This window comes from Pongo pygmaeus, chromosome 9 (genome assembly GCF_028885625.2).
Source record: "Pongo pygmaeus isolate AG05252 chromosome 9, NHGRI_mPonPyg2-v2.0_pri, whole genome shotgun sequence".
NCBI lineage: Eukaryota > Metazoa > Chordata > Mammalia > Primates > Hominidae > Pongo > Pongo pygmaeus.
In genome coordinates, this window is record NC_072382.2 from 19,000,787 (window position 1) to 19,024,725 (window position 23,939).

The window sequence follows — 23,939 nt, forward strand, 5'->3', positions numbered from 1 at the left end:
CCCACCTCCCCGCCAGCCCCATGAGTCCACCAGGTATGTTTCACATTCCTCTTCCCCACCCTACCCCTTTCCTAGGGTTTTCCTTTTCCGCTTCCCAGCTTCTCTGCTCCCAAGTGACCCTATGTCTCCTGACCCTGCTACTTACGCTAAATCAGCAGGAATGTCAGCATCTGAAAGCTGCGTCTTAGGAGTAACTCCCTCTTGCAAAGCTGGGGTAGAGTCATGGACAGAGCCCAGATTTTTTTTTTTTTTTTTTTGAGACGGAGTCTCCGTCTGTTGCCCATGCTGGAGTGCAGTGGCGCAATCTCGGCTCACTGCAAGCTCCGCCTCCTGGGTTCACGCCATTTTCCTGCCTCAGCCTCTCCGAGTAGCTGGGACTACAGGCGCCCGCCACCACGCCCGGCTAATTTTTTGTATTTTTAGTGGAGACGGGGTTTCACCGTGGTCTCGATCTCCTGACCTCGTGATCCGCCCGCCTCGGCCTCCCAAAGTGCTGGGATTACAAGCGTGAGCCACCGCGCCCGGCCAGAGCCCAGATTTTTAAGCCCAATAGATGGGAGCTCAATTCCCAGGCTTGCCATTTACCAGCTGTGTGGCTTTGGCAAGACACTAATTGTTTCCACTTTTTAAATAAGGACTTCACAGGGGCTGACAGAAATTGATGATTGTTGCATTTTCCTGCTGAATCAATCTGTGCTTTGTTCCTTCTGCCTCCCTCACATCAAACCAACAGATATGGCCGGGCGCAGTGGCTCACACTGTAATCCCAGCACTTTGAGAGGCGAAGGTGGGAGGATCACTTGAGGTCAGGAGTTCAAGACCAGCCTGGCCAACATGGTGAAACCCCATCTGTACTGAAAATACAAAAAATTAGCCAGGAATGGTGGCGTGCACCTGTAATCCCAGCTACCTGGGAGGCTGAGACATGAGAATCACTTGAACTCGAGAGGCAGAGGCTGCAGTGAGCCAAGATCGTGCCATTGCACTCCAGCCTGGGTGACAGAGTGAGACTCTGTCTCAAAATGTGTTTATGTATCTATGTATATCTGTGTGTGTGTGTGTGTGTGTGTGTGTGTAAAACTCAGAGGTCTATAAGAATTTTAATATTTTATGTGGAGGGTAGGCCCTGGCTATAAAAAGTTCTAGTTTGGTTATAGCTGTTAAAATAGACTTTTTTGAACCTCTCATGTGAAAATAATCTGGAAAGCCAAGTTTAGTGGAAAGATAAAGGGATTTCTAAATTCCAAAAAACTGTCTTTACTTATCCAGAGAATGGGCAGGTACAGTGGCTCAAAGTGTAGTCCCAGCACTTTGGGAGGCCAAGGCAGGAGGATCATTTGAGCCCAGGAATTTGAGACCAGCATGGGCAACATGGCGAGAACCTGTCTCTACAAAAAAAAAAAAAAAAAAAATAGCCAGGCATGGTGGTGCGCACCTGTGGTCCCAGGTACTCAGGAGAGGCTGAGATGGGAGGATTGCTTGAGCCCTGAGCCCAGGAGGTCAAGGCTGCAGTGAGCCATGTTTGCACCACTGCACTCCAGCCTGGGAACACAGCGAGACCTTGTCTTATAAAAAAAATTTTTTTTAAGAGGAAAGCTCAGAATCTGAGCACACAATTTTATTCTAACCATGGGGAGAGAAAACTGAGGATAAAACAGGGAGGGCCTGAAGAGGCTCTGGCTGAAGGTGCAGTGGAAAGAGGCATTCAGAAGGGATGAGACTAGAGTCCCTGAGGACACCACATGGGCCCCCAACAAAGATGCCAGCATCCCGCCCTCTTGCAGGGGAATTTGAACTCAAGTCAACAAAAAGTCAGGAAGAAATTCCAGATAAGGCTGAAAAAGACTTTGAGAACAGCCAGATATGAGCTTCGCCCCCACTTCCAGCACAGCAAAGGAGCAGCAGAGCTGCATGGGTGAAAGCAGAGCTGCAGTGTGCATGTGCGAGAGAACGAGAACTTCCCATGCACCCTATCCCAGGGATGCTTTGAAGCCACACAGACCACAGTATCTGAGGTCCGGACAAGGAGGCAGCCTTGTCCTCAATAATGGATTAAGGAGAATCATTAATTAATGATTAATTAATCCTCTGTAATGACAGAGTCCATGGCCAGGAGCAACAAACATGGCCAAGGAGAGAGGGAGACCAATTTCATCTCCATCAGATTCAGCAATAACAGGCAACGTCTGGAGATACACAGGGTAAGAAATATCAGCAAGAGCCAATGAAGGCCACAGGATGGCCTGAAGACCAGAAGGGTTTCCACCCCACCGCTGTGAGAAGACACAGGCTTCCCCCTCCTCTAGCCTCCATCTTAAAAAAAAAAAAAAAACAAAGGAAGCCGGCTCGATGGCCAACGCTTGTCATCCTAGCTACTCAGGAGGCCGAGGTAGGAGGATCGCTTGAGCCCAGGAGTTCAAGACCAGCATGGGCAACATTGCAAGACCCCATCTCAAAAAAATTTAAAAAGTTGAAAAAAATCAAAGGAGGAGAGTGGATGGAGAAAACTTTCAAGACTGAGCATTTATCAAAGAGAACCTGAGTTAACCTAAAAAACAATTTGGTTGTTTTTCTTTTTTAACTTTTAAGTTCAGAGATCCATGTGCAATTCTGTTGTACAGGTAAACATGTGTCACAGGGGTGTGTTGTACAGATTATTTCATTACCCAGGTGAGTATTAAGCCTGGTATCCACTAGTTATTTTTCCTGATCCTCTCCCTCCTCCTACCCTCCACCCTCAAGCAGGCCCCTGCGTGTGTTGTTCCCCTTTATGTATCCATGTGTTCTCAACATTTAGCTCCTACTTATAAGTGAGAACGTGCAGTCTTTGGCTTTCTGTTCCTGTGTAAAAAAGTTTTTAACCAGAAGACACTGAATCACCTTTAACTGACAAGTCCATGCTTTCCTCAGCCGTTCGCCATCAGCAGGACGGGGCTTGACAGCAAGGTGAGATCGGCTCTAAACGATCCGGGGTGCTGTTCTGCGGGTACTCACCTGAGCTGCAGGGCACATTTTGGAACCCTCAGCAAACTCATCTCCTAGGATTAATAGAACATATGTCAAGTGCTTGGCAGTGCCAAGCCCCACCCAGAGCAGACACTCCGTGAACATCAGCTTGTCCTCCTCCTCCAAGGTTGGGATTTCATGCAATACAAGTGTTTGGGTGGAAGGCTCTTCCTGCCACCCTGTAACTGTACTATGGTGGAGAAGGCCTGCTCCATCCATGCAGTCGTGTACTCAGGCGTGCATGCATTCAGCAAACACACTGTATCCAGATGCCAGGCCATGTGCTGGCCTCCGGGTATCCAGGGATAAATGAGAAATAGCTCCTGCCCCCACAGAATTGTGAAGCCACAATTACAATCCTGTGTTCCAAATGCTATGATAAAAATAGTAGCAGACATTTACTTATTACTTACTATGTTCCAGGCACTATCTTTTCACTTAACGTTGACAACAGCTCTATGCGGGAGAGCCAGCTGGGCCCCAAGGTCATGTGTGAGATTCTATGATAGCACAGTCTAAATAGAAAGGAGTAAGAGAAGGCTTTCTAGAGTGAGGAATGCCTAAAGCTGAGTTTGGCCAAGGAAAAGGAGAAAGATACAAGAATTTGAGCAAAAAGAAGATAATCTTGTAAGATACAATAAATCTTTCTGAGTTTCTCTTCAAGGGATTTAGCCTGTTAACTTCCTTATCCCTCGTTCTCAAACTCAACTTTCTTGTTCTCCTTGCCCCTAGTTAGCATAAACAGCCTACCCCATGTCTGTTAGCTCTAATCAATAAATCTGTTCCCTTGGTGACCTCTGCCCATTGTTCCCCTGAAACTGCACGTCTCACACGCTCCACCTCCATACCTCACGTCCCCCTCCCCTTCTATATTTAGGAAAATATGTACAAGTAGCCAATTGGGTCAGCTCAGATTTTGCAGTCTGACCCCAGCCCATGGGGGAGTGACACAGAGATAGGGACTGCGTTAAGGATAAAAACTCCCTGGTCTCCTTTGTTGTCTGTGCTCTTGTGATTTTGATTGATGCAAGTGACACCCTTCTACAGAAGTAAATTGCCTTGCTGAGAGAATTAAACTTTTGCCTGAGTGCTGGTTTTACTTCACGGCACCGAGCATTTACTCCTGGAGCATTTTATATCCAACAATCTCATGTGTAGAAATCATGTGTAAGTTGTTTATTATGGCTGGAGGGTGGATTCTGAGCAGAATGTAGTGGAGGCAGGCTGGTGGTTGGGACACAGCCATGTCCCATCCACCACCCCAGGTACCCTCCTGCTTCAGCTGGTTACCATGAAGTGACTGAGATGACCCCCTCCCCATCAGAAGCAAATGCAAAGGGCAGATCCATCTTGTTCTCTGATGCCTTCTTTCCATCTCACTGCCCCCAGGACCAACAACATTACACCAGGAGGTAGAGCAGAGGGAGGCACAAAGTCATCAGTCACGCTCCAGGAAAGAGGCCTTCTCAGCAGCCAAGGCTGAGCCTTCTCCCCTGAGCTGCTCCCATGAGAGGGCTGACCCCTCAGGGGAGTTTGCTCCTCAAAAGGCCCTTCCTTGTGTTGAGCCAAACCTGTCTCCCTGTCACTGTCACAGGTCCTAGGCTGACCTGTGAGGCCACATGAGGCATGTGTCTGTCCCCTCTTGCCCATGGTGGCCTTCCAGACTTTCCAAGAAAGAGCCATGCCATCTCCCTCCCTCTAAAGGTTCTGGAAGTAAGCAAGCCTCCAGGCCAGGTGGAGTGGATAGCACCAATGGATTTGTTGAAAGGGCCTTCACAGATTCTTCTCATCTAGGGAGTCTATGGCCCATGTCAGGGAACATGAAATGCCTCAGAAGGACCCTCACATTGCCAAGGCTGCAGGATCAGGGCCTACAAGTCTGGATCAGGTTGTCCAAGACACAACCATGACACCTGAGCATGCAATTTTGACATAACAAAATTGGTCTCATGACATGACACCTGGTCTCACACCCAAGACTGCAGCTGTGGAAACACAGGACAGAATTCCTTAGATCCTGGATGTGTGGCCCTCACTAATTGGGAGACTCAAACCGGTGCTCCCAACTCCTTATAAAGGCTCCCAGAGGTTTTGAGTTTGTGATATTGTTTGGATGTTTGTCCCCTCCAAACCTCACGTTGAAATGTAATTCCTCCCGGGCATGGTGGCTCACACCTGTAATCACGGCACTTTGAGAGGCCAAGATGGGCAGATCACTTGAGGTCGGGAGTTTGAGGCCAGCCTGGCCAACACAGTGAAACCCGGTCTCTACTAAAAATACAAAAATTAGCTGGGCATGGTAGTGGGAGCCTGTAATCCCAGCTACTCAGGAGGCTGAGGCAGGAGAATCGCTTGAACCCAGGAGGTGGAGGTTGTGATGAGCCGAGATCGCGCCACAGCACTCCAGGCTGTGCAAAAGAGGGAGACTCCACCTCAAAGAAAAAAAAAAGGAAGAAATATAATTCCCAGTGTTGGAGATGGGGCCTGGTGGGAGGCGCTCCAATCATAGGGACGAATCCCTTGTGAATGGCTCAGAGCCATCCCCTTGGTGATGAGTGAGTTTTCCCTCCAAGTTCACGCAAGATCTGGTTGTTTAATAGTGTGTGACACGTCCCCCCATCTGTCACCCTCTCTTTCTTGCTCCTGCCCTTGCCATGTGACATGCTGGCTCCTGGTCATCCTCCTCCGTGACTGTAGCTTCCTGAGGCCCTCACTAGAAGCAGATGCCAGCACCACACTTCCTGTATAGCCTGCAGAGCCATGAGCCAAACTAAAACCTCTTTTCTTTATCAATTAAACAGTCTCAGGTGGTGTTTCTTTGCAGCAATCCAAGAAAGGCCTAGCACAGTTTGCTTCTTTTTCATTTGCCTATTCAAGTTACAAAAAGGGGGGGGGGAGGCGGAGTGTTCATTATTATAATGTTCATTGTGGATGAAGCTGTAAAGAAACAGGCATTCTCACACACTATAATGAGAGTGTAAATTGCTATCTAGAGAAAAATTTAGCAGAATTTCATCTAAGCATTACCTTTTTTTCTTTTTTGAGATGGGATCTCACTCTGTAACCCAAGTTGGAGTGCAGTGACACAATCTTGGCACAACCTGTCTCCCGGGCTCAAATGATCCCCCCACTTCAGCCTCCCAAGCAACTGGGACAACAGGCATGTGCCACCACACCCAGCTAATTTTTTGTATTTTTTGGTAGAGACGACGTTTTGCCATGTTGCCCAGGCTGGTCTCAAACTCCTGAGCTCAGGAAATCCACCTGCCTTGGCCCCCCAAAGTGCTGGAATTACAGGCATCAGCCACCACGACCAGCCTAAAGCCTTACCTTTTTATATATATTTTGATTCATTAATTTTATAGAAAAGTTTACTAAGAAATTAATTGTGATGTCTGCAAAGATCTGGCTACTGTGATAGATGCCACATCCTTATTCACAGGAGAGTAAAATCAGAAATAATCTAATGGCAATCAATAAAAGAGTAGTTAACTTGAGAGTGGTATGTGTCCATACTGTGGAGTATTATGCAGCTCTTAAAATGGTGAACAGGATGAATACCTAATAACACAGAAAGAGTTCACAATATGTCAAATATAAAAAGCAAGTTTCAGCCAGGCACGGTGGCTCAGGCCTGTAATCCCAACACTTTGGAAGGCTGAGGTGGGCAGATCACCTGAGGTCAAGAGTTCAAGACCAGCATGGCCAACACGGTGAAATGCCGTCTCTGCTAAAAATACAAAAAAATTAGCCAGGCATGGTGGCATATGCCTATAGTCCCAGCTACTTGGGAGGCTGAGACAAAAGAATTGCTTGAACCTGGAAGGCAGAGGTTGCAGTGAGCCAAGATCATACCATCGCACTCCAGCCTGGGTGACAAGAGCGAAACTCCGTCTCCAAAAAAAAAAAAAGCAAGTTGTATTAGCCAGGTGTGGTGGCATGCACCTGTAGTCCCATCTACTCAGGAGGCTGAGGTGAGAGGATCACTTGAGTCCAGGAGTCTGAGGCTACAGTGAGCCATTATGGTGCCACTGCACTGCAGCCTGCATGACAGAGTGAAACCTCGTCTCTAAAAATAAAAATTTTTAATTTTAAAAAAGAAGCAAGTTTCAAAAAATCTGAGCACAGAACCAACTTAAAAGGTTAGCAGCCAGGATAGTGGTTAGCTTTGCCAGGGTGTGGCTGAAAGGGGGCACCAAGGTGGCTTATGGCATGCTGGTCGTATATACTTTTTTAATTTGGGTGCTGGTTATATGGGTGTGTTCATTTTTGGAAAATTCTTCAAACTGCCAACCTATGATTAGTGCATTTTTCTGTCTGTATTACGCTTCAGTAGAAATATTACTCAAAGAAGTATGTTAATCTTGAAATATGAACATGTTTGATTCCAGTTTTGCAAAAAGATGAAAGCGAATACACGAAGATGAAGATGTATGCATGTGTGCACATATGGGGTGTGTGTATGTGTGTGTGTGTGTGTGTGCTATGTTTGTGAGAATTCTAAAGGTTACAGAATTATTTACAGTAAAATGTTAACAGTGGTATTACCTATGTGGTGGGCTATATTAGCCTATATTAGTTATCTCTTGCTGTGTAACAAATTATCCCAAAACAGAGCAGTTTGAAACAGTAAACATTTATCATCTCAGATGCTTTCTGCAAGTCAGGGAGTCTGGGTAGGTTCTGGCTTGGGGTCTCCCAGGAGGCTGCAGTCAAGCTGTCCGCCAGGGCTACTGTCATCCAAAGGCTGACCTGAGAATCTGCTTCCAGGCCCACTCATGCAGCTGTTGGCAGGAGGTTCAGAAGAAGCCCACCACGTGGGCCTCTCTCAAGGCTGCTCAGAACATGCCAGCTGGTTTTGGAGAGAGCGGCGTGGGAGGGGGGCTGGAGAGAGAGAGACAGCGAGAGAGAAACTGCACAGTTTTATCTCAGAAGTGGGATGCCATCACCTCTCTGCAATCTACCAGTCCCACAGACCAACCCTGCTACAGTGGAGGAGGGGCTACACAAAAGTGTGAATACCAGGCGGGAGGATTATTGGGGGACATCTTGTTGAATGGTGACAACATAGGATTTTTTTATTTTCCCTCTTTTCCTAAATTTTTTTTTACCACGAACATATTATGTAACAAATTATACGGAAAGCTGTCAGCTGCTGGCAAGGGCGCTTCCTTCGCCCTGTTGTTGGTTTTTAGCCTTCCCTTATGGACCTCCTGGTTCCTTTCCCAATCCTATGTGCTCCACTGGCCTGCCACAGCCTAGCCAAGGATTGCTTCCACAGCCCAGTTCTCTGCCGCCATCTAGTGGCATCATCCAAAACTGCTGGCCCCAACAGGGGCCCACTACTCACCTTTTGGGTCAGGAGGCTTCACCTGCCTGCAGGGAGCTAAAAGCCCAGGCTCTCATGTTGGAGGCCCCAGAGATCTGCCACGTTCAGCCCCAAATAGAGCTGTGAAACCCCAGAAGGGATGGGATGGCTATCAGAACTTGGAAGCTTGGCCAGGCGCCGTGGCTCACGCCTGTAATCCCAGCACTTTGGGAGGCCGTGGCGGGCAGATCACAAGGTCAGGAGATGGAGACCATTCTGGCTAACACGATGAAACCCCATCTCTACTAAAAATACAAAAAAAATTAGCCAGGCATGGTGGCGGGCGCCTGTAGTCCCAGCTACTAGGGAGGCTGAGGCAGGAGAATGGCGTGAACCTGGGAGGCGGAGCTTGCAGTGAGCCGAGATCGTGCCACTGCACTCCAGCCTGGGTGACAGAGCGAGACTCCGTCTCAAAAAGAAAAAAAAGAAAGAAAGAATTTTGTAACTTGACTAGTACATTTTAAACTACACTGTAGCTTCATTTTTTTGAGGCAAGGAGGGAAAAGTGCTAAGTTTTAAACTAGTTACTCTTAAGTACTCCATATTCATTGGGAGGGGCAAGGAGGGAAAAGTGCTAAGTTTTAAACTAGTTATTCTTAAGTACTCCATATTCATTGGGAGAAATTAGGAACTATTAACAGGTGAAAATAAAAAGAAAATCCACTCCTAATCCCAACATTATATTATTCTAGAGTTGTGTTTCTTTTCTTCTATGCACTTATTTAATTCTTATTGGGATTGTTCTCTGTTTATAGTTCTATGAATTTGTTTTCTCACTTAAGCTTTACATTTTATAAGACCACAAGGTGATCCTTTGGTTTTTCTTTCCCACAATATCTCAATTCCTAGGCTATACGTGGGTAAGGTAGTTTTTATCAAACTAAGTGCTAGGAGCAGAGAATGCTGTGCTATTTTGCAGGGTAGCCTAGTTTGGTTTTTTTTTTTTTAAGTCTGCAGATAACAGGTCAGCAATACAGTGTCTCCCTGCCTCCTCTAAATCAACACTGTGGGCAGAAAAGTTCTGGGACAACTTTGGCCTGAATCAAAACAGGAAGATGATGGATACTTTATCCGCAGCCCAAGCACTGTCCCTAAGCAGAAAGCCCAGGAGAGCTAATTATATCATAATACACCCCCCACCAACTGGGTATCCATCCACCTGCAGACTCATACCTCCAACTTTCTGGGAACACCCACAATCTTAAGACACACAGCCACTTCTTCCAAGCCTCCTCTTCACTAAATTGCCCTGAATAGGTGTTACAGGCTGAACTGGGTCCCCTCCAAAACTCATATGGTCAAGTCCTAACCCCCAGTAAAACAGAATTTGACATTTGAAGAGAGTGTCTTTGAAGAGGTAATTAAGGTAAAATTAAGTCAATAGAGTGGGCCCTGATCCAGTATGACTCGTGTCCTTATAAGATTAGCCGGGAGCGGTGGCTCACGCTTGTAATCCCAGCACTTTGGGAGGACAAGGCGGGTGGATCACGAGGTCAGGAGTTCGACACCAGCCTGACCAACATGGTGAAACCCTGTCTCTATTAAAAATACAAAAAAATTAGCTGGGTGTGGTGGCAGGCACCTGTAGTCCCAACTACTCAGGAGGTTGAGGCAGGAGACTCACTTGAGCCCGAGAAGCAGAGGTTGCAGTGAGCCGAGATCGTGCCACTGCACTCCAGCCTGGACGACAGAACAAGACTCCATCTCAAAAAAAAAAAAAGAAGAAGGAGGTCAGGACACAGACAAGCAGAGGGAAGACCATGTGGAGGCATGGGGAGAAGACAGCCATCTGCAAGCCAAGAAGAGAGGCGCCTGGAGGCTGGGGCAGGAGAATTGCTTGCACCCAGGAGGCGGAGGTTGCAGTGAGCTGAGATCATGCCTCTGCACTCCACTCTGAGCAACAGAGTGAGACTCCGTCTCAAAAAAAGAAAAAAAAAAAAGGCCTCACAGGAAACCACCCCTGCCCACACCTGGATTTCAGCCACCAAAATTGTAGGAAGTAAATCTCTGCTGTTTAAACCACCAGTTGGTGATACTTGTTATAACAGCCCTAGAAAACTAAAACAATCCAGAAATCCCAAAGAGAAATGTGTTTTTGTTAAGGATGCCCAAGTAAAATGCAGGCCAGTAAACTGCTTGGTACATTGTAAGAAGGAAAAAAGAAGAAGAAAGAAAGAAGCAAAGGCATAATGCATTGACTTTGTTTATATTTGGTATTTGTAAGTCTTTAAAAAAATGTTTTCAGGCCATTTTTTCCTTAAAAAAAAAAAAGCAACCAACAGCAACACTCTGTACAAGTATAACAAACATTAGAAATATGCGTCATTCCAAAATAGTTACAGGAAAATTACAGTTTAAGAGTCCACATCAACACATCCTATTCGTATGTGCCCCCAAGGGAGAAAAAGCTACAGTATATTAAACACACAGCTGCTACACAGTAGTCTGAAAACCCAGAACTTAAGACTTTTGAGGCAAATCAACAACAGTCACCAAGACTTGTTTAGCTCAATAAGTACAATCAAGCATTTCAAAAGAGAACCAGGCTTTTTCATCCCAGATGAAAAACACACGTGATCAGCTGCATAGCTGACCCCCGCCCCTCGATCCCCAACCCCCCGGGAGCCTCTGACTAAACAGAGCACAAATCCAGTGGAGTCAATTAGGCGGAAGTCTGGCTGGAGGTTACAGTATGGCTGCAGTGGGCAGACACCAAATGTCATTTCCTGCTGGTGCCGATCATCACTAGATCCGACTTTGGAGGCAAAAAGTCGTTGTTCCTGGGAGATGCTATCAATGGCCCAAATCCCCCAAACAAGCTGGCCACCGATCTTTGGCCCTTCCATTGACACCCAAACCCATACCAGCTGCTTTTCTATATGCAATTGTCAAAGACTGAACAGGGGCACTTAACACCATCCCCCCGATTCCACTGGACTCTTCCAATTTGAGCTCATTTTTCCTGGGAGGGGTTGAAGAAGCTCAGAGGCACCCTCCTCTTGCCTCTGACCAACCCCCAGCCTGTGTGTCCTTTATATTTACACATTAATCTTCCCTTTTCAAGCACTGTGCTATAAATACCCTTACCACCCCCACTGGCCCTGTCCCCAGCCCTTTTCAGGATGCAGAGAAGCATCGTGACCTTCGTGTGACCTGCCTATTTGGAATCCCAGACCGCTCCCCCGCAAGAGTTCCTCCCATGATTGCTGGGGCCGCTTGCCCATTTCCCACCAGGCGGAAGGGAAGAGGGTTCCTGTGTTTTTCATTTTGATACAATATGTTTACAATTATGTTGCTTTAATCTTTTAAAGAATTTAATCTTTTAAAGGATTTTTTAGCAACAAGTCCCTTCCTCTGACTTCTCTGTGGCGGTGATGTGGGCAGAGCAGGGCTTAGGAGCTCCCTGGGATTTGCCACCCATCACAATGGTTTGGGACACATTGGAGGGGAGAGGGCCACAGACCACAGAACTGCTACCTGAGCAGGGACCTATGAATGAAGTACCGACCGCTCTGAGATCTCTATGAGTTGGAGGCAGGCCAGTGTGAAGGTGTGGGAGGAATCCCAGCTTCATACAGCACCCCGAGGACAGCGTGGCTTCCCTGATTCACACCTACTGAGCCAAGGCCCCCTCTGAAGTTAGGTCAAGAGGGCCCACCCTAGCCGGGCCAACTCATTCCTTTGAGGACCTGATACTCAATGAACTACCAAAACAATGCAAAGGATTCAGCAAAAAGTGCAATTTCCATTTGAGAAGTAAGATTCTCCCCAAAACATGACGCCACCTTTTCATCCTTTCAGTACCTCAAAGGGAAAGGGAAATAAAAGGCATACAGCACTAACCCTCCGAACCATAGCCGGGGCTTTAAAAGTGTGGTTCACCCTTTAGAACCCTAAAAGACCATTAACACGTCCAGTCAGCTATCAAAGTGCCAGTGAGGTGAGGGGCGTGGCAGAGTCAGGAGGGACCAGGAGGCTGGAAAAGCCCGCTCCCATTCTCAACAGGACACACCTGTCCTGTTTACAGCAGGACGCATTACTGTGGAAACAGCCACAGGACTCCAGGGACTTGGTTATTCCTTCATAAAACCTTGTCAACTTCATTGCCTATTGGAGGATAAACTCAAAACAACTTCAAAATATAACCTGAGCCACAATATAAAATAAAAAGAAGAAAAAAATCTTTTCATGTTAATGCCTTAGGAAGTTTACAGATTATGTACCAATAAAATAAATCCACATAAATTTGAAATTCTTGGTGGATACACACCTGAAGCAAAAAAAAAAAAAAAAATTAATCTACATTTTAAAAATCAAAGTAATTACAGCAGCAGTATAGTGAAAAGAGGTTTTAAAAATAATAATTACATCTTTGATACAAATTCAAACTTTGTACATCTCAATTCATAGGAATGACTGTTTTTGAGAGCTTAGTATATATATATATATATACAATAGATTCCGATATGTGTCACGGCAGAGAGAGACGAAAGCCAGTGGACTTTGGGGAAGGAGGGATTAATCTGACACTGAATTCACGCTGAAGTGTTCACAGATTGCCACGCTTCTGAACATACACACACACATACAGACACAGACACATAAAATGCCAACCTGAGTAAAACGTTACTAAAAACCTAGAACATCATGAATCACTAAGTCACATATTGCACCTTTAAATAATCCTTCATACCAAATACAGACATGAGAAAAAGGATAATACAGGGACAAGAAAAGGATTTCTGCCACTGTAGGATTCCTCTGCTTCTCCCATTCCCACCCACAGAAATTCTCAAGGTGATATTTGAGTCGCCATTCTCACCCAACCAATGGGTTGAAAATGTTGCCAACAGAAGAGTCTTTGGAGAAAACTGGGAGGGAAAAAGGAAGAAAAAATGGAGCACAAATGTACAGGGGGCAGGGGAAGCGGGGTTGGGGCAAAGAGGCCTCCTCTGATCAAATGAGAACAGAAATATTACTGAGGAGGCAAACCTCTGATGCTAAGCTACTGTTTAAATATTCCGTATATTCCAATTATGAGATTCAGTACAAAAATATAGATCTCTACTGAGTTTTGCCTGTGGAAGCATAATTCAGAAAAGGCACATGTTCAAATAGAAAACCCATTCGGAAGAGGTGCCACGTACCCCTCCCTGCGCAATCATCATCCACAATTAGGTATTTTCCATCGGCTAGATTCCAAGACACAGTAGGTAAAAATAGACCTCTGATACTTAAAATATATTCAACCCAACACAATCCTGGCTTTAGCATGTGAATCATATAAAATAGTCTTTTTTAAAAAAGAAATTGTTTTGGAAAAAAAAAACATAGCTCCCTTTTCCTGGTTTTCCACAATCCTCAAGGGGGGAAGAAAAAAGTGACCTCATCCCATTGGTCATCAGGAATGCAGGTGATTTGCTCCCCACCCATCCACAGCCCCCGACAGCCCCAATTTGTCATCTGTCATATGCAGCTTCATGCCCTCAAAATTAGTTCTCACAAAACAGAACAAAGAATTAAGATATTAGACATATAAAAACATGTCGACATCGGGGCATGTGCCTTCGCTGTGGGTGCGACAGTCTGCTTCACTCCAGAAAGGTTTTTCCTTTGGAATTAGGCGATGTAACCATTGGTCTTTCCAAACGTGGTCACAGGTGCAAGGTTTTCATAGATTGTCATTGCAGTTGTGTTCTGGTAGATAAGATCTACTTTTGAGTCTTTCTGGGATCTGACAATATCCAAAACACACTGATTGAGGAAAACATACTGGTCCTGATAGAAAAAGGAAAGAGAGAGACAGAAAATGAACATGGGTCCCAGAAATTAGCACCCAAAATTATTTTCAAACAGGTCATTCCCCCGCCCAACTCCCAAACCCCATCCACCCAACAGCAAACAGTTCAAGCGAACATGTTTCAAGAGGTAACAACATTACAGTGAAATCTGAAATCACAGAAGCAAGATGTCCTTCATCAGTGATTCTCAACCAGATGATCACACTCCACACCTCCCCTCCCCAAGGAAAAATGCCATAGTCTCAGGGAAGGGCAAAGGAAGGAGGAAATGTAGAGGAAAGAATGCACACACACATTCGAACAATCAAATGTCCAACAAGATTGCCTTGGCTTGTGAGACTGTGCAGAGTAAGAATCAACAGTAATGCTCAACCGAGGAGCGAGGTTAAAAGGAGATGATCAGGTGGAGCTGGATGAGGACTATCCTTCAGGTAGGTATATCAGAATCTGTGGGTTGTGATGAAAAAAAGAGGAAACGAGGGTATAAGCTGACACAGAAAAATATCCATGATATTATAAGAGGAGAAAAAAAATCACAAAGAAGCAACATATATAAAACAGGATCTGGCCAGGCGCAGTGGCTCATGTCTGTAATCCCAGCACTTTGGGGAGGCAGAGGCAGGTAGATCGGCTCAGGTTAGGAGTGCGAGATCCGCCTGGCCAACATGGTGAAACCACGTCTCTACTAAAAATACAAAAATTTGCTGGGCGCAGTGGTGCACGCCTGTAATCCCAGCTACTCAGGAGGCTGAGGCAGGAGAATGGCTGGAACCCAGGAGGTTGAGGTTTCAGTGAGCTGAGATGGCACCACTGCACTCCAGCCTGGCCAACAGAGCGAGACTCCATCTCAAAAAAAAAAAAACAGGATCCAATTTTTTCTAAGTACTCTGTGTGTGTGTGTGTGTGTGTGTGTGTGTGTGTGTGTTTACAGATGTACATAAAGAGCCTTATAAAGACGTACACCAAACTATAAACATTGGCTACCTCCAGGAAGCAGGACTGGGGAAGGAAGAGTAAGAGAAAAATATATTGAGGCCAGGCACGGTGGCTCACACCTGTAATCCCAGCACTTTGGGAGGCCGAGGCAGGCTGATCATGAGGTCAGGAGATCGAGACCATCCCGGCCAACATGGTGAAACACCGTCTCTACTAAAATACAAAAAAAAAAATTGGCTGGGCATGGTGGCACACGCCTGTAGTCCCAGCTACTCAGGAGGCTGAGGCAGGGGAATCGCTTGAACCAAGGAGGCAGAGGTTGCAGTGAGCCAAGATCGCACCACTACAATCCAGCCCAGTGACAGAGCAAGTCTCCGTTTCAAAAAAAAAAAAAAAGAGAGAGAGAAAAATATATTGTCAAATGCTTTCATATGAATAAGTATTGTTTTCAAAATATAAAAATGAGATTAGACTCTAGTAGCAGGCATAAGAGTTCTATGTTTCTCAAAAAAGGATCAAAGATTGAGAAATACTACTGTATATAATTATAGCAGAAAAAAGAAAATCTCTCTTTTGACCAACACAGGAGGTGAATTTCACTCTTTCCACAACAACCACCAAGCTCACCCCAGAGCACACAATGTACCCAGGCATCTAGAACATTCCCTGCTAGACTCAAAAACACAGCACATATTCATAGAGTTCTAAATTGGTACAGGATGATAGCCTGATACAAAATTAATATTCTGCTCTCATCCTGGTCAAGGAACATTCACCCCTTTGAGAAAAGCAACTTTGCAATATGTTCTGTTGAAAACATGCCTCAAAAACACTTCTTCTCAGTAATATTTTGGGTAAAACCAAATCCAACAGTAGTATAGAAACTATACCATAGATATTAAGTGTTCCTTTTCTCCGCTAGTCAGCCACCCTTCTGTAGCTATGATAATTGATAGTCTTTAAAATGTACAAGTCTGGGTGAGGATAAATTGCTGTATTAACATTTAAGCGGCATTATGATATGTCACATCATTAATGTTTGATGAGTTTGTTTCATTAGCTTATTTTAAAGATGGTCAGACCTTCTTAGAAACAAAGAGTGGAAAATACCAGTTTTATGAGTTTAAAACCTGGAAGCCAAAGTTCAAAGATGTCCTAAGATTATTTAATGAGTCAGAGGCAGCAAGGTAAAGAATCCTGACACTATCTCAGTAGTAGTTCCATTACTGATATCAGTACTACTATGTCACTTATATTGGGTAATTTACTTCCAAGTCAGCTTAGAGTCTGCAAAGAAATCCAGTGTTAGTTCACGGCCAAGAGCTGGAAAGATCTGGAAGGGTGACATATTTTAACACAAGTGCATGACACAATGCAACCTTTTAAAAATGGAGGGGAAGGGCCAGGCACAGTGGCTCACGCCTGTAATCCCAGCACTTCGGGACGCTGAGGCAGGCAGATCCTTGAGGTCAGGAGTTCGAGACCAGCCTGGCCAACATGGAGAAACGCCGTCTCTACTAAAAATACAAAAATTAGCTGGGTGTGGTGTGCATGCCTGTAATCCCAGCTACTTGGGAGGCAGAGGCAGGAGAATCGCTTGAACCCAGGAGGCAGAGGTTGCAGTGAGCCAAGATCATGCCACTGCACTCCAGCCTGGGCGACAGAGCAAGACTCCGTCTCAAAAAAAAAAAAAAAAACAATGGAGGAGAAGGGTGGAATGTCAAATACAGATCTTGGTCTCACCTCTGTCTGCACCATTAAAGGCCTATGCATTCGAAGGTCATACACAATCCCATACACATCCACGGTGTTCTCATTCTCTATCTGGTAGATGAGACGATCAATGGCAATGAAAGTGCCCGTCCTTCCGACCCCAGCACTGAGAGAAAAGAGAAATAAGCCTATTACAGTGGGTTCCCTCGACTGCAAGCCTCTTAGAGTTCCTCATTTGTACATGCATCTTGCTTTCCTTCACTGTCACACTTTGAGGGCAATGCGCAGGATCAGTACACATTTGCTCAGTTGAAGCCTCAGCAAGTCAGACAGCCACTAGCTTGGGACTGGGGCGTAAGTCCCAAACTCACATTTGAGTCAGATGCCACACATACAACCCTTTGCTCAAGCTTCTTCAATCCCAGTCCCATTCAAGTTGCCACCATAACCCAGGACGGCACATTTCATCCATTTTTTCCCCACTGGGCAACAGAGCCCCTCCTGTCTTCTGTCCTAAATTAATTCCTTTAGCTTCAAAGCTAACTTCTTATTGTTAGGGATTGGCAAACTTTTTCAGTAAAGGGCCAGATAGTTAACATCTTAAGCTTTGCAAACCATATGGTCTCTTTCTGCCACTGTGGCAGAAAAGCAACCATAAACAATATATAAATAAATGGGCATGCTGTGTTCCTAGAAAATGTTATTTACAAAAACAGCAGCTGACCAGATTTGATCCATGGGTTACAGTTTGCCAACCCCTGTTTTGGAAGCTCAGGGCTTAGGGAGTAAGTCCATGGTTCCTTATCCAAACCTTTCCTAAATTCGTAAATGCCTATTATATTCCCTCTTAGGCTTTGTTTTTGTAAAGTGCTCATAAATATATAATGACATTTGAAATCTGTCGCACGTGACGTGCCATCTGCATACCTGCAATGCACCAGAATCGGCGATTCGGGAGGACTCTGCTTCATGTAGTCACGAACGAGGTACCGGAAGTTGATGAGCAGGTCAGTGGTGTCGGGAACACCGTGGTCTGGCCAGGAGGTGAAATGGAACTGTCTCAGAGGGTGACTCTCACTTGTCTGGATCTAAAAGCCCAGAAAATGATTTAGATCCAGAGAGAAAGGCTGCCTAACAACATCAAAAAGGCAGGGGAAATCAAGCAGAGCCTGAGTACTAACCGGGAGTTGTAATGACTAAAAATTAAACTTTACATTTGCACAACAGCTGATAACGTGCTTGCTCATCAAACCCTCACAATATGCCCAAGAAGGAGAGTTTATTATCCCCCTTTAAAGATGAGGCAGCAGAGGTTCACAGAAGTGAAGTCATTTCTCCAACACTGATTTCAGATGCAACAGAAGTCCCTCATCCTCCAATTCTGCATTCAGATCCTTCCCTTCCTGCCACAGCTGCCTATCAATAATGAACTCACATTCTTACACCTGCACCTCCTTAGAGCGCCATGAGCCCCATCCCCGAGCCCCCCTGGGAATGTCACTGACAATAAAACCAAAAATAATTTACTCAAATACACCACGATAATCAGTGCCTTCTAGGCAAGAATGGCCTCATAATTCACTATGTCCCCTAGAGAAGTGAATAAAGTGACAGGCCACTAGCAGGCACCATGCAAATATTTAGAACTGGAGAGGGCTGAGAAAGGACTCCCCCAAAAAAACCATCCATTTCAACATCTGAAAGACAATAGAGCTCATTGTTACACAGACTGGTTCCCTACCTCATACCAAAGCACATACCTTGAAGCGCCAGAAGCCCACCCCAGCTGGGGCGAGTCCTGTCCCTGACTCAGCTGTACTCGTTATGCCCATACCAGGGAATGACCGTACCCATGTGACCTACATCCGCACTGCAGGCATTTCCACCTCCTTTATGACAGCTGCCCTTTGACACTCATTTTTTCGTATGTATATTCATGATAAGAACAATGAATGTGCAGTATTCAAAATTTGGAAAACAGCAGGAAAAAAAGAGTGAGGGGAGAGGTGCTAGAAGACCTCATCACAGACAAAGTTAACATTCACACATTTAACCAGAAGTACTAATCCAAAGACAGAAACCAGCTGTGAGAGATGGAGGTGAGGGAAGAGGAAGAAAAAGGGAGGGAGAGGGAGAGGGGAGAGGAAAGGGAGTGGGAGCCGGCAAGGGGAGAAGGAGGGGGAGAGGAAGAGGGAGAAGTGAGGAGGGGTATACTTAGTATTATCTTCGTGGAGGGGCAAAGGGGCTCAGGTTAGGGGTGGTAATCAAAGGAAATCTTTAGCTCTGTTTGTAATTTCTCAATTTTCTAAAGGAAAATGTATTCATGCATTTTGTATAATTAAAAAATAACATGGTACTAAACGCCATGTGGTGTTCTGGATCAGAGCCTGGAACAAAAGACGGCTTTAGTGCAAAAACATGAAATCTGAATAAAGTCTGGAGTTTAGTTAATAAAAAATAATAATCATAGTAATAGCAATTTTTAAAAATGATGTGAACAACTCCACCCTAAATTCCCCTCCACAAGGTAAGCCCCAAGCAGTGGAGGCAACCAAGGAGAAGCCAGTCAGTGCAAACGAGCAAAATCTATAGAAATAAGCATGACAGGCCGGGCGCAGTGACTCCCACCTGTAATCCTAACACTTTCGGAGGCCGAGCAGGTGGATCACAAGGTCAGGTGTTCAAGACCAGCCTGGCCAATATGGCGACACCCCATCTCCATTAAAAATACAAAAAAATTAGCTGGGCTTGGTGGCAGGTGCCTGTAGTCCCAGCTACTCAGGAGGCTGAGGCAGGAGAATCGCTTAGACCCGGGAGGCAGAGGTTGCAGTGAGCCGAGATCGTGCTACTGCACTCCAGCCTGGACGACAGAGAGAGACTCCATCTCAAAAAAAAAAAAAAAGAAAAGAAAGAAGCATGACATTTTTCTACTACTGTGAGCTGCATTATTTAGGTGGCCAGATCATGGTAACAGCTTTGATGGCACCTCCAGAGGAGGAACTGAAATATCGAGGCCAGACCCTTTGAGACACAGCAATTAGTAAAGAATTACTACTTAATATACTATACTTTATCCATGACTTATGGAATCTTCAAGGATAATCTCATAAACTAGACCCTAATCCATCAACCCCCAAAACCCACCCAAAAGATTCAAGATTCAACTCCAGTGAATCTACTTTCCGGCTTTCCTTTTATGCACTATTCATAATATGCATACATTTTCATCTTCTAGAATGTTTCTCTTACATTACATCCTACCATGTCCCCATGGTAGTTATATAGTCTACCCATCCCTTATTTATCTTTTTTTTTTTTTTTTTTTTGAGACCGGGTCTTGCTTTGTCACCCAGGCTGGAGTGCTGCAGTGGCACAATCTCAGCTCACTGCAGCCTCAACCTCCTGGGCTCAAGCCATCCTCCTACCTCAGCCTTCCAAGTAGCTGGGACTACAGGTGTATGCCACCATGCCTGGCTAATTTTTGGGTTTGGTTTTGTTTTGTTTTTGTAGAGACAGTTTCAGCATGTTGCCCAAGCTGGTCTCAAACCTGAGCTCAAGCGATCCTCCCACCTCAGCCTCACAGGTATGAACCACCGCACCTGACCCATCATTTCTAATAGCTGAATAATGATATTATAAGCAGACGAGTCATAGTTAAGTTATCCATTCTACAAAAGCTACAAAAGCTACAAAACCATGTCTGCATGGTTCCCAAAGTTTTCCTCTATTATAAATAATGCTGAGACTCGTCTTTCTGAATAAGCCTTTGGTTGCATTTCAGATTATTTCCTTAGGATAGTCTCAGACTTCAAGCCAGCAGACCAAAGAGAATAGACCTTTTTAGGCCTGTGATATAAACAGCAAAGAGTTATGCCAATGCACACACCCATCAACAGATACCAATGCTGCTTCATGGCACTGCCTCTATTTTCAAAGCATCCTTGAGAAAGAAAAAAGGCACGTAAACTTGACTTCCTGGAATGCCTGCACAATTTAACTGGATTTGCTTTTGTAAATGTTGAGGGTAAGGGAGGCCATGTGCATATGCCCTGGAATCCTATTAATGTAACTGTTATCAATTACTCCTAACAGCAAGTGGCGCAAGTGGCCGCTCCTGATGCCATATTTCTAACCAAATAATCCAAAAGGCTACAGTTTGTTCTGTAAAATCTATGAGCAAGTCACCTGGAAGTGGAAAGAAAGGAAAGAGTTCCTGATGCAGAACCATGCTCTTAAGATTCATTTTATTCAGGAATAACTTAGGATATTCCCAAGAAAGTAAATTTCCCAGAAAAGTCAAGGGGTTGCCTTGGAGTATACATGCATATGGATTGTTCTGTTCTGAAAGGAAAGAAGCAAAACATTTCTCACTGCATAGGAAAACATATTAGTCAATATCAACCTAAAACATATCACCCCCAAATTAACATATGGTAATTACATGAGCTCAATTGATCCTGACTTCTTACTTACATTTTTCACTGTGAAATCTCTGATGGTCCATTCCGGAAGAACAATTTCTGATGTCATTGCCACAGTTATGTCTCCATAGTCCTGAGCCTGCTTGGAGGGCCAATACTCCTCACATTTGGTCTAGAACAAAATTGCATTTTTATAAGAAGACTCAGATCATGCCACCTGCCATCACTAAAACCTCACAAGGGAGACTGGCTATTGAAAACTGGCATCAGAGACGGAATCAGACCTTCTAGTTGGGTTTTGTTTGACCCTTCAAATTTTTTTATTTTATTTTTTAGAGACAGGGTCTCACTATGCTGCCCAGGCTGGAGTGTGGTGGCTATTCACAAATGAGATCATAGCACACTACCGCCTCCAATTCCTGCACTCAAGCAATCCTCACGCCTCAGCCTCCCAAGTAGCTGGGTCTATGGGCACACCACAGCACCTGTTGGAATTGTTTGTTTTTTCTATTTTTAATTTACAATTCTTGCCAACTCTTAAAATTCCTCATAAAAATCCAGACTTATTTTCTCTTTAAAAACCAGATCTGCCTAAACTAGGCTCTGCTTTCAGCGTGAAAATTGATTTAGAGCAGAGCAGCAGCTGTCCCTTGACCTAGGACACAGTCCCCATCCAGCTCCCTTTGCCCCTAGAGTAGCCACACCACAACTGTTCACTGACCTCATCTTCTCCCATAACCCCAGACAGCTGGAAGAAATGAGGACTTTTTCCCCAGGCTTTCAGATATACATCGGTTGCAATACAAATACACACACCAATAAAGAAAATCAAATTAAATCATTCTGGGGTCTTTGATTTCTATAAAGTTGGTGGGCAGATGTGAACAGAAATAACCAGGAAACACCTGCTCTCCAAGAATATCTGAATCCCTGTTTGGCATATGACTACCCACATACACACACACACACACACACACACACACACACCCCCCACATACACACACACGAACACACTCAGTATTCTAAGGTGTGCTCTACTGCTGGTAGTTTTCAAAGCTAATTGATTACCTGTCTCACCTGAGAAGTTTGAGTTGTTTTGGGTTTTGTTTTCTGTTTTTTGTTTGTGTGTTTGTTTGAGACAGTCTCACTCTGTCATACAAGCTGGGGTACAGTGGCACGATCACGGCTCACTGCAGCCTCAACCTCTCAGGCTCAAGTGATCCTCCCACCTCAACTTCCAGAGGAGCTTGGACTACAGAGACATGCCACCACACCCAGCTATTTTATATTTTTGTAGAGATGGGGGTCTCACTATGTTGCCCAGGCTGTTCTTGAACTCCTGGCCTCAAGTGATCCTCCCACCTCGGCCTCCCAAAGTGCTGAGGTTACATGCCTGAGCCTCTGTGCCTGGCCTTGTTTTGTTTAAAAAGAGATGCCTGGGTTCTGCCTCCAGAGATTCTGACTCTGGCTGCGGGATCTGTATTTCTTTAAAGACCCAGGTTCCAAAGAAAGAACCCAGGATCCGGATACACACTGACATGGAGTTGATTCCCAGCTCAGCCGCTTACCAGGTATATTTTTGTTGCTACCTTGTGGACAAGTTCTTAAACTCTCCAAGCCTCAGTTCCCCCATCTATGAAATCATACCTCACAGGGTTGTTACAGGAAAAAAATAACATATATGGAGAATCTAGTGCAGAAAATATACTCCCTTCCCCATTCACCCAGGGTCACTAAACTCACTTCAATCTTGATTTTCGATGAACAAGAGACCATTTAAATTCATCTCCATGTTCTCCATTAATATAATTATGCCATTTTTGTTTGTCTAACAGATAGATTTATAAGAATGTTTCATGTATAAGGCCCTGGGCTCAACAGTATTAAGAGGTTTATTTGCATTCTTCTTTTTTTGTTTTGTTTTGTTTTGAGACAGAGTCTTGCTCTGTTGCCTAGGCTGGAGTGCAGTGGTGCAATCTTGGCTCACTGCAACCTCCGCCTCCTGGGTTCAAGCCATTCTCCTGCCTCAGCCTCCCAAGTAGCTGGGATTACAGGCAGGCACCACCACGCCTGGCTAATTTTTGTGTTTTTAGTAGAGATGGGTTTCGCCATGTTGGCCAGGCTGGTCTCAAACTCCTGACCTCAGGTGGTCTGCCCACCATGGCCTTCCAAAGTGCTGGGATTACAGCTGTGAGCCACTGCACCCGGCCTATCAGCATTCATTTAAAAAACACTTTTATTTCTATTACAGCCTATTCTCCTGATTCAACAAGAGGGTAAGGAGCCCACCCTCTATCACAAGCAACATGAGGATGGGCGTCATCTCTTACTGCTCTGTTATCTTTCCATCCTCCATCCTCGGCCCCTAGCACAGGACCTTACATATACCAGGGGCTGGATAAACATCTGCTAGCTTACCATGAATTAAAAAACATTAAAAGAAATGACGCCTGATGGACTCCCACTATCCCGGGGACAGTACCACTCCAAGTGTGCACCCTGGCGCCACAGCAGCAGGATCACCTGGAAACTGGCAGAAATGCAATTCCAAATTAGAAACTCTGAGGGTAAAACCACCCTCCTGGTGATGCTGATGGATGCTAAAGTTTGAGATCCACTGGCTTAAGGAATCGATTCCTATTCCTCAAGTAATGAACCTACACTTAAAAACAACTCATAAAGCAACATTAAGTC

At 45.0% G+C, this 23,939-nt stretch overlaps 1 protein-coding gene across 2 annotated transcripts in view; it reads right to left on the minus strand.

Annotated features, from left to right (window-relative positions):
- Nucleotides 1-10,564: 10,564 nt before the first annotated feature.
- The window catches only part of PTPRJ (protein tyrosine phosphatase receptor type J), a 190,410-nt gene continuing 177,035 nt past the window's right edge, over nucleotides 10,565-23,939 (minus strand). For both annotated transcript variants that reach the window (XM_063671818.1, XM_063671817.1), the window contains 4 exons: nucleotides 21,298-21,417; nucleotides 17,752-17,912; nucleotides 16,855-16,990; nucleotides 10,565-14,152 (listed from right to left, as the gene is read on the minus strand). In XM_063671818.1, coding sequence (XP_063527888.1) covers nucleotides 13,994-14,152; nucleotides 16,855-16,990; nucleotides 17,752-17,912; nucleotides 21,298-21,417 — 576 coding nt within the window. In that variant the 3' untranslated portion in view covers nucleotides 10,565-13,993. The remainder of the gene's footprint in view (nucleotides 14,153-16,854; nucleotides 16,991-17,751; nucleotides 17,913-21,297; nucleotides 21,418-23,939) is intronic.